This window comes from Vigna unguiculata, chromosome 5 (assembly GCF_004118075.2).
Source record: "Vigna unguiculata cultivar IT97K-499-35 chromosome 5, ASM411807v1, whole genome shotgun sequence".
Classification (NCBI taxonomy): Eukaryota; Viridiplantae; Streptophyta; class Magnoliopsida; order Fabales; family Fabaceae; genus Vigna; species Vigna unguiculata.
This window is the reverse complement of record NC_040283.1, coordinates 1,511,048-1,522,531: the sequence shown is the minus strand read 5'-3', so window position 1 is coordinate 1,522,531 and position 11,484 is coordinate 1,511,048. Positions and strand designations below refer to the sequence as shown.

Here is an 11,484-nt window from a genome sequence, read left to right as displayed (position 1 = left end):
CGTTCACAATCAAAAGAAGATGTACAAATATTCACTTATTGCACGGATTTTTCAAACTTTCAATTCAATAAATAAAGAATTGCAAAATAATAAGTTTATTTACTTTAAGTACAAGGAAACAAATTCAATAATATATAGTCAAAAAAAGTTTATGAATATATTGTTTTCAAGATTTCGAGTTAGAATAAGGTTAAGATAACTTGAAAGTTTTATATAGTATAAAAATGAGTAATATAAATTATTTATAAGTAGAAATACATATAAATATGAGTTTCTGATTTGAAGGTTGTCCTAATTTTTAATATATATTTGTTCACATACAAATTTTTTTGGTGTCTCTTCTTATAAAAAAATCAGTGGTAGTTTTTTTGTAAGAGTTTGGATGAGTATATATATATATATATAATAGGTAAACAAATTTTAAAAATTTATTATTCGACCAAAATGGTTCATTTTAAGAGAATGTATCTCATTCATTAGTATCAAATATTTGTGAACATAATCTTTCTTAAAAGACCCACAAACAACTAATAACGAATCATAAGATTTCAACTTTTTATAAGTAAATTTGTACATTAATTATATATTTCTGAAGTTGATGGTGAAAATTGTACATAATTGTATATTTAACTCTTGTAATGTCTCGTGTATGAAAGAGTAGCTTCATTAAAAGAAAATACTTAAACAGTAATTACTTCTAGAGATTAAAAAATAACTATTTAATATATTAAATTAATTTGATATTATGTTTAAAATATAAAATTATTAGTATTTAAAATAATTTTTATTATAAATAAAAAATTATAATTAGTTTCTGAAATTAATTAGTGCAATTTTAGTCATAAAAGTATGAAAGAAATTAATATCTAAACCATATTCTAATTTAAAATTAATAATATTAAATAACTAAAAACTTTGATAGTTAAAGTTAAAAATCATTTTAGAACATATTTCACAGATCAATTATTACTTTTTATTTATAATAAAATATTTTACGTATCAATAAATTTTAATTTATAATATATTATTTAATGTAGTAACTTCTTATGTTAGTCCCTACAATTAATTGCTATTTAATGATTTCATTTTGTTAAAGAAGAGTTTTGGAAGTTAAATAAAAGTCCATCTAAAAGAAGTGAGAATATCAAATGCTTATATATATATATATATATATATATATATATATATATATATATATATATATATATATATATTTATATATATATTATAATAACCTTAAAACAATTATTATAGTAACAAATAAGAGAATATTAACAATATATTTTTATTTTTAACTAAAATTTACTAGAAATAAAAAGAAATTACAACTCAGATCTTTATTTCATGGATTACACTTATCTGGCAGATGAAAATTGTAGCTAAAGTGAAGAAGATATTCTCATAAAAATCTCCCCAGTAATATTTCTCTATACTCTGCAAGAGTTAAACCATGAAAAAAAGAAAAAGTTGTAACTGTCATGTGTTTCTTCACTTAGGAAGGTGATACACTGAAAAATTTAAATGAGTTTCTGATTTGCATTTCACAAGATAGCAACATGGTTTTTGTCACCTACTGCTATATATCTCTTCATCTACAGCATAGCATTACTATAATAATGGAGTGACTGTGACTCGGGTTAAACAATATTTCCAACCAAAAAATTCTGATGACGTAGTTCAATTATTTAATTTTCTTCTGCATAAATTTATCATTCACTTACCTTATTCTTTATACACTCTTGCTCAAGCTATGTTAACATTTTCTACCCATCTAGTTGCTGCTATATTATTTTTTATTCTATGTATACCAAATAGAATATTATTTTTCATCCCTCTCTAACAAAATCAGAATTGACTCTACCAGATTCTTTTCTCTAGATTGAAGAAGAGTACCTATTTTTCTTTTCTCAAATCTTGAAATCAGCAGAGAAAAACAAACCACACACACAGAACATTTTGCAGAGACAAGAGAAGGAAGTGTCATAGTATCAGCAGTTTCAACTAAAAAATGGTTCCTCCTCCTCACAGAGGCATCAAGATCAATGAATCATATCATTCAACAACACCATTTGAATGATAGTAAAACTACAAAACCTCACAAGGAAAGAGTTAACACGTCACAAAACTATTCTGGAATTTACACTAAAAAAAATGCATATTTAACTCACTGAATATTCGAAAACAAGAGAAAGGGAAGGAACAAGGAGGTTGAGGTTGTAGGACACGACAAAGGCTTGTTTTTGTAAGGTGTAATGGGGTGGCAATTTGTCAGTAGCTTAGCCACGTTTGTTGGACCAAAACTGTTTGATCACGGACTTCACTAACAATACCATATTCACCCATTATTTGCTTTCTTCAATGTCCATTTTTGTAAAATATTCTTCTCTCCTTCTCGTGAACACACATGTAAAATCGTTTTCGCAAATGTAGTGTAACATCTACCGGTCATTACAGTTTTCACATACTATGCTATCCCAAAGAGAAATAATTCATAACCATAGCTAACTGCTAAACATAGAAACATAACTCCACCACAGCCCCATCAAGAGGAAGAAGAAAAAGAATGAGTCTTTCTCGGTTTCAATCGACAGTTTTGAGTTTGCTGATTTCAGTTTCCTGTTTTCTGACATGTTTGGGAAACAATGACGTGCCTGTTCAGTTGAATGATGATGTTCTTGGCTTGATTGTGTTCAAATCAGACCTTCAAGACCCTTCTTCTCATCTTGCTTCATGGAATGAAGACGATGCGAATCCTTGTTCATGGCAGTTCGTGCAGTGCAATCCTCAGAGCGGAAGAGTTTCTGAGGTCTCATTGGATGGCTTGGGATTATCTGGGAAAATTGGAAGAGGGCTTGAGAAGTTGCAGCATCTTACGGTATTGTCCCTTTCTCATAACAACTTGAGTGGGAGTATTAGTCCATCTCTTACTCTTTCCAATACTCTTGAGAGACTCAACCTTAGTCACAATGCTCTTTCTGGTTCAATCCCTACTTCTTTTGTGAATATGAATTCAATCAAGTTTCTTGATCTTTCTCAGAATTCATTCTCGGGACCAATCCCTGAGAATTTTTTTGATACTTGTTCTTCCCTTCATCAGATTTCTCTAGCTAGGAACATGTTTGATGGGCCGGTTCCTGGCTCACTGTCTAGATGTTCCTCATTGAATAGCCTTAATCTTTCCAATAATCGTTTCTCTGGTAATGTGGACTTTAATGGGATTTGGTCACTGACCAGGCTTAGAACTTTGGATCTATCCAACAATGCCTTATCTGGGTCTTTACCTAATGGAGTTTCATCCATACATAACTTGAAGGAGATCTTACTACAAGGTAACCAGTTTTCAGGTCCTTTATCCACTGATATTGGATTCTGCCTGCATCTGAGTAGGTTGGATTTTAGTGATAATCAGTTCAGTGGAGCACTACCTGAGTCACTTGGGAGGCTTAGCTCTTTGAGCTATTTCAAGGCATCAAATAATTTTTTCACCAGCGAATTCCCTCCATGGATTGGTAACCTTACCAGTCTGGAGTACCTAGAGCTGGATCACAATCAGTTCACTGGAAGCATTCCACAGTCAATAGGGGAACTGGGATCACTGTCTCATCTGAGACTTTCAAGTAACAAGCTTGTTGGAACTATTCCATCATCATTAAGTTCCTGCACAAAGTTATCTGTGATCCATCTCAGAGGCAATGGTTTCAATGGCTCCATTCCAGAGGGTTTGTTTGGCCTAGGATTGGAGGAAATGGACTTGTCCAGAAATGAACTGAGTGGCTCAATTCCAGAAGGATCAAGCAGGCTCTTGGAAACTCTATCAAGCTTGGATCTTTCTGATAACCATCTCCAAGGAAATATCCCTGCAGAAACCGGCCTTCTTTCAAAACTGAGTTATTTGAATCTGTCTTGGAATGATCTTCAATCACAGATGCCTCCAGAATTTGGCCTCCTTCAGAATCTAGCAGTTTTGGACATTCGAAACAGTGCCTTGCGTGGTTCAGTTCCAGCAGATATATGCGACTCAGGCAATTTGGCTGTTCTCCAACTAGATGGAAATTCATTGCAAGGGAATATTCCAGAAGAGATTGGGAATTGTAGCTCTCTTTACTTGCTGTATGCATCCTATTTCTCAAGCCAAAGTTTTACTTTTTGTGCAAGACTCTTTTGGAAGATACTAATTTGTTCTACTTTTATGCAGGAGTTTGTCTCACAATAACTTGACTGGTTCAATTCCAAAGTCCATGTCAAAGCTAAACAAGCTAAAAATCCTCAAACTGGAATTCAATGAACTAAGTGGAGAGATACCAATGGAGCTTGGAATGCTTCAGAGTCTACTTGCTGTGAACATATCATACAACAGGCTCACAGGAAGGCTTCCCACAGGTAGCATATTTCAGAACTTGGACAAAAGTTCCTTGGAAGGAAACCTGGGTCTATGCTCACCCTTGTTGCAGGGACCCTGCAAGATGAATGTCCCAAAGCCACTAGTGCTTGACCCAAATGCATATAACAACCAAATAAGCCCTCAAAGGCAAAGAAACGAATCATCTGAGTCCGGATCGGTCCACCGCCACAGGTTCCTCAGCGTATCTGCCATTGTAGCAATATCTGCATCTTTTGTGATTGTATTAGGAGTGATTGCTGTTAGCCTGCTTAATGTTTCTGTGAGGAGAAGGCTATCATTTGTGGATAATGCTTTGGAAAGCATGTGCTCAAGCTCTTCAAGATCAGGGAGTCCAGCCACAGGAAAGTTGATCCTGTTTGATTCCCAGTCCTCACCAGATTGGATCGGCAATCCTGAGTCCTTGCTCAACAAGGCATCAGAGATTGGAGAAGGAGTGTTTGGAACCCTCTACAAGGTTCCATTGGGATCACAAGGTAGAATGGTAGCAATCAAGAAGCTTATATCCACAAACATAATCCAATATCCAGAAGACTTTGATAGGGAGGTTCGAATCCTAGGGAAAGCAAGGCACCCAAATCTAATAGCATTGAAAGGATACTATTGGACTCCTCAATTACAGCTTTTAGTAACTGAGTTTGCACCAAATGGTAGCTTGCAAGCCAAGCTACATGAGAGGCTTCCTTCTAGTCCTCCTCTTTCTTGGCCTTTAAGGTTCAAAATTTTGCTTGGAACAGCAAAAGGGCTTGCTCATTTGCACCATTCTTTCCGTCCACCAATCATACACTACAACATAAAGCCAAGTAATATTCTGCTAGATGAAAATTGCAACCCCAAGATCTCAGATTTCGGGTTAGCTCGGCTTCTGACAAAGCTGGACAGGCATGTGATGAGTAATAGGTTTCAGAGTGCATTAGGGTATGTGGCACCAGAATTGGCATGCCAGAGCCTAAGGGTGAATGAGAAATGTGATGTGTATGGTTTTGGGGTGATGATCCTTGAGCTGGTGACAGGTAGGAGGCCAGTGGAGTATGGTGAAGACAATGTGCTTATACTGAATGACCATGTGAGGGTGCTGCTTGAGCAAGGTAATGTCTTGGAGTGTGTTGATCAAAGTATGAATGAGTACCCAGAAGATGAGGTATTGCCTGTTCTGAAGCTAGCAATGGTATGCACCTCTCAAATTCCTTCTAGCAGACCAACTATGGCTGAAGTGGTGCAAATACTGCAGGTCATTAAAACCCCAGTTCCTCAAAGGATGGAAGTGTTCTGATAAACTAGCTTGTCATATAGAAAAATATCTGTTAACTACTAAGATTTTTTTTTTCTTTTTATGTTGTGTATCCTTTTCAATTTCCTTAGCCATTTGGTTTATGTGGATTGTTCTTTTAAGTACAAGCAGATTTTCCTCGCATAAATGGAAATCGTTATATAAATCCGTTATTCTCAACTCTTGATTTCTCTTATACTGACACAAGCTTTACGAATTTCATTTACCAAATTTTTAATCATATCACAAACGTTGTTCATCGGAGAGGACAGGGTGAGTTCTAGGAAAGAAAAGTTTACCACGTAATAATATGGAATTAAAGAACCAAAACTTATGCATTGTTATAGACGTAATTTTTATCCGGCAAGATACGCAGAAGAGGAATTTTACTTATACTTTCTTTTTTATTTGTTTTTATGAATGGTTAAGGTTTATTGGAATGTATCAATTTTGATAAGTCTCCCTGTATATAGAAAGAGATAGCCGATAAATGAAAATTAATACCCAATAAAAACAGAATTTTCCATCCAATCGTAAAAGCTTCCACAAAAGGGTAAAATGCTTCAAATACTTATCGCATTCAGAGAATGTGAAATCAAGTGGTTTCAGATTTGCTTATTCTGAAATGTTTATTCCTTAAATACGTATCCTGCGCATTACAAGGCCCACTTGGATTTTCAAAAAAGTATTCTCTGCCAGTAAATGCATTAGAAAGTGCGATCATTGGTCTTCTAACTTCAAATAAAAGAAACCTCCTTATTTTCCTTAATGGTGCTTATATTTTCCACAAAATAATTAGCTGGAAAAAATACAACTGAATGCTCAATTTTGCGGCACAACTCAAATAACAAGCAAAAAGTGGCACAGCATGTATCTCTAAAGAACAGATTATACATATAATGGGTGGGTTCATAAAATAAACAAAAATTGCGTCGCCTTAAAATCATAATCCTCTAATATACTGCCAAATTCACCAGAAAAGTCTCGTCCTATATGGAAAAGAAATTGGACTAAACCATAAGAATGGCAGACAAAAATTCCCTTCTCAATCCTCATGCAAAGCCTTCATCAAATACAGCCTGTTAAAGCTCTGCCCTGACACCCTGCAGAATATGCAACAGAAAATGTGCGGACGATTAAACTCAATCGGCTAAAGGCAATGACAAGTAACAAAATAAAGTCAGAAACTTCAAATCGGTAACTTCGTATATTTGCTCCTCAAACATGAAAAAAGAGGAGCATGGTCATCATCAAAATCTAGTCACGTACCCATTGATTTGATTACAGTAGTTGGAGATTTGATTTGTTATGAGGAAGCTCTCCAACCGTGATGGCTCCGGGAGGGGCTTGAAAACGGGATTTGAAGGATCTTCTTCCGGCAAGGGCTCTTCTCCAGCAGCTTTACGAGCCATGTTCTCCGCCCTATTGTTACAAAAACAAAAATATATAATATGCTGAATCAATAATTGAATACAAGGATAAGCTATCTATTGCAATCATTAACTTTCATGTGTGCTTAAAAAAAAACAGCCAATATTAAAATTGTTGATCAGGTCTGTGAATATTCAAAAGACTGCTGGATAACCATAATGTTCAGTTGAAAATAAAAAGTTAAAAATTGTGCTACAATTACCATACATACATTTATCATTTATTGGATATGGGATATGAGAAAATAAAAAATGATAAAGCAAAGTATAACGATTGCAATGGTCCAGCCCCTCCAAAAGAAAAAACAGTAAATCACTATTTCCTAACATATAATACACTGAGCATCATATCATACCCTTAGCACACGCAATGAGAAAGATGTAGAGGGAGGGGACCATTTCAAAAATATAATAATTGAGTTTCTTGTCCTTATATTTTGACTCTGTATGATTAGGTGTAAAAGTTTATCCCTTCAACCCCAGTTCATTTAAAACTTAGCAAAAACTCTAATGAAATAGAGCAAAAGTGCATGACGCAGAAAAACTGCTATTCTGCTGATTCAGTAGCAGTTCAAAGGAATCACAGGTCACAATTCTTCCCAATAAACATTTGTGCTTCCTACCTCCGGTGCTAAATTAACAGTAAATAAAATCGAGATTCATGCAACTATGATGCCGGTGCTAAATTAACAGTAAATAAAATCGAGATTCATGCAACTATGATGTTGTCTAATGACATGCTGTAATTTGAATGGACGTCTAATTTGAAAAATTCTGTAAAGCTAACAACCTATATTCATGTGCTAGCTTTTTATTGTTTGCAAAAACCTTTGTTAAATCAGTTTAATCATAAGTATAATCACAAGTTATTTTGTAAAACTAAGGCACTAAAACTCCTTCATTTCCATTTTGTAGGTAGAGGATTTTTTCATAAAAAAAATCAAAAAAGGTGGGGAAATTCTAACATATAAAAAAAATAGATAAAAACTTAAAAAGTTATTTAAATAAACGAAATAAAATATATGTTAACAACGGTGTTTAAATCATTGGTGGGTAATGCAGATTGGCCACCCGCTAGGTAGCATATTGTAGCTTCCTAAAATGGAAATCTAATATTAAATGGCTATGTATGTAGATTTCACAAAGTATTCAATAAATCATGAGAACAGACAGAATCTAAAACAATTAGAAAACCCATATTCAAAGACATGGAATCTAAACTAAAACATAAACATTAGTGGCAAAAAAGCCTCCATTCAAACGTTGACCATATTTTCAAACAACATAAAAAACTAACTGGTGATCTATGAAACCTAGTCTTACAAAGAAAATATAATGAAGATTCTAGTTAAAAGACAAAATCTTAAACGTACCTTCTCTTTTGAAGCCATGCTTGCTGCTGAGCTTGTTGACGAGACAAGCTCCTATAGTAGAATTGGAACTAAGATAGAACAAATTTCAGTCAGTTACATTGTGAAACAACGAAACACCCACACACAAAAAGAGCTAAAATAACCTTTTGTTGTTCTAGTGACAAGTCATCCATGCATTCTATCAAAAACTCCATATTCCTCTCCATTAATGAATTGGTTGACAATTGCAGACGATCATAATCACACTGCAATGGCACAAAAGCAGATGTAAACATAAAATAAATTTGAAATGGCCAAAAGAATCCCTACTAAAAATCATTGTTCACCTGGGTGACTGGAGTATCAGGTTCCAGCTCGGTCATGAAAGCACTGATAAGGGCAGAATTTGAAACTTTGATCTGATATATTAAAAAAAAAATATGAAGAATGGTCACCATTAATAAAAAACCTACCAAAAAAAATTCAAAACCAATTAATACACTTCCATCTATAAAATATGCAACAATATTATATATCTTAATGCCAGTAGCATTTCTAGCTAATTCCTAACTGTTGCATTAACAGATATGACGAAGATTGTTACCATTCTATTGGTCAAACCACCCAAAAAGGAAAGGCAAATTCCTGGAAAATCTTACCGGTATTTCCTCAAATATATCCACCCATGATAAGTTCTTCTCCCTCAATCTATTTCACAAGACAGAAAAATAAGAAATCAGATGAGGTTCAACTTTTAGACAAGAAGACACAGAAGAAAATTCATACTTCTCTCCAGTAAAATTATTGCTGCGATAGAGTTCCATGAATGAATCAGAAAGCTTCAAGGCCTTCAGAGCTAGAACACCTTGGTCAGACCTTGATGGATCATATATTATGCAAACACAACGTCTAATATTCTCCTGAAAAACATTGTTAAGTTTGAAACAAAAGGTCATTTCACCGGACTGGATACTGTTGAAAATATTGTCTTCAGCAAAAAGAAAAGAAAAAGTGCACAACAGACTGCATCAAAAAACAAACTTTTCTATTTTAAATATCGGAAATCACCAGCAGCCACTTTTACAATAAATTGAAGTAAAAGTAAACCTGAACAACGGAAAATACATGCCATCACATCATCTGGTTATATACAAACATTGTGTTATGTTTGTCATTGTACATACTCCACTCAACTTCCCTAATTTCAGAAAAGAGTAATTCTAATTCGAAGCAATATAATAAGCATGTTTGTAAATATAATACAGTTAAGCATGCATAAAATTCCAAGTGAATAGTAACGGGTAACTTTCATATCTGACACAATTGGTCAAGAATGGCATCGTGCCACATTATCATGAATTCACAGAAGGTCAAATCCTAGGCGGTGCAGACCGTATCCTGTGTTGGCCAGTTGGGCATTACCAATTTATAGTTTCACAGGTTATTATGATATAGTAATCACCTCCTAATAATGGCTTCATTTGACCTAAGTAAAATAGTCATGAGAGGCATGTTATGGTAAATATCAAACTACCGGAGCATTTGTGAATAACGTCATTTAGCATGAAATCCCAGCTGAAGCAAATTTATGCAAAACTAAATAAATTGACAAGCATTCGCTACCTGGTAATTCATAAAGGTTTCAATAAGTTCCACAGTCTGAAAGGAGCCGAGCAATGTAGATTGGTACCTGGATTCGGAGAATTATCCCATGAGTAGGAGAAATTATTACAAAGAAAGAACGTCTTGAACCAAAATTTCATCACATCAAACAAACCACTAATCATACATACCATCCAACAGTATTGTTGTCAACATTAACCTCCCTCAAGCATCTCATCATCTCCAACTGGTAATTAGCACCATCAGCTTCAATTTCCTCGTCCTCCTCCCTCATCTGCAATTTTTAGCAACCGAAACAACGATGAATTTAGGAGGGCAGTGCTGAAGGATTCAAAAAATGGAGAAACAAAAAGGAAAAAGTAAGGAAATATCATACTGGAAAGGGGAAACAGTTGGTAACTTCAAGAACACTGCCAACATCCAACCCAAGAAGTTGTCCAGTGACTAAAGAAGGCGAATGGTCCTTACAATGCTTAATTATCTTAAGAATGACCTGTTCAACCAAGACACAATAGCACCAGATTGGCGTCAGTATTTCTTCACAGAGCAAAGAATTAATGAATATTCACTAACAATACAAGGACCTGCCACAAAAGCATATAACATGAATCCTACTACCAGATCCCCATCAACATAATAAATGTTGTCATTTGAAAATCCATATAATTGGAGAAAACAAGTACAGATTAACACAAGCAATAAACAAATTGAAGCTAAACAAAATACCCTTCCAAATTAACCCCATATATACAAAGCAAAAATTGAACAACAGTGGAGCCATTGAAGTTTGTAAAGCATAGAATCCATACCAGTCCTTCAATCTGGACGACTCTAAGAGGCGGCGCCGCCTCCTCCGTCGCTGCGACTTGGAGAAAAGATCTAGTCGTAGCTGCATGCGTAAAACAATAAATCATTCAATGGCATTAAGTGAGCGAAACAAAAATCTAAAGAGATTGTTAGGAGTGAATCATACTTGTCGCCATGGCTTGAATAGAACGAACAACCTGCGATAGAGTTTGAAAGAGGAAGAAACCCTAACGCGAGCAAGAGAGAGGGGTTTTGTCTGCAATTGGTTCAAATAGTACACACTAGAATTACTCGTAGCCCAATTTTAAAAATAATATAATAAAAACCACATGATAATTTTGATTTTGATATATATATATATATATATATATATATATATATATATATATATATATATATATAATATTTTTTTAAAAAAACGATATAGTCATAATAAAGATAAAATAATATAAAAATATCAATTAGAATTTGATATGTTAGCATCATATTTATGCAAATTAAATAATAAATCACACTGAAAATGTTAAAAATATTAATGAGTTATTTTATCTTGTATTTAAAATAATAATAATATACACAAATACTGTTTTTTATGATAAAACT

At 34.1% G+C, this 11,484-nt stretch overlaps 2 protein-coding genes across 2 annotated transcripts; one reads left to right on the top strand and one right to left on the bottom strand.

Annotated features, from left to right (window-relative positions):
- Positions 1-2,214: 2,214 nt before the first annotated feature.
- LOC114186259 (probably inactive leucine-rich repeat receptor-like protein kinase At3g28040) lies at positions 2,215-5,849 on the top strand. Its single transcript, XM_028074302.1, has 2 exons — positions 2,215-4,110; positions 4,196-5,849. The coding sequence occupies exons 1-2, from the start codon at positions 2,564-2,566 to the stop codon at positions 5,670-5,672; spliced, it is 3,024 nt and encodes a 1,007-aa protein (XP_027930103.1). The 5' UTR covers positions 2,215-2,563; the 3' UTR covers positions 5,673-5,849.
- Positions 5,850-6,428: 579 nt separating this feature from the next.
- Positions 6,429-11,196, bottom strand: LOC114182916 (eukaryotic translation initiation factor 3 subunit H). The gene is made up of 12 exons (XM_028069714.1): positions 11,048-11,196; positions 10,884-10,963; positions 10,451-10,567; positions 10,245-10,348; positions 10,075-10,141; positions 9,238-9,371; positions 9,111-9,159; positions 8,799-8,870; positions 8,616-8,717; positions 8,473-8,540; positions 6,939-7,091; positions 6,429-6,772 (listed from the first exon to the last, which is right to left on the bottom strand). Exons 1-12 carry the CDS (start codon positions 11,055-11,057, stop codon positions 6,715-6,717), a joined length of 1,014 nt encoding a protein of 337 aa, XP_027925515.1. The 5' UTR covers positions 11,058-11,196; the 3' UTR covers positions 6,429-6,714.
- Between the last annotated feature and the right edge of the window lie 288 nt (positions 11,197-11,484).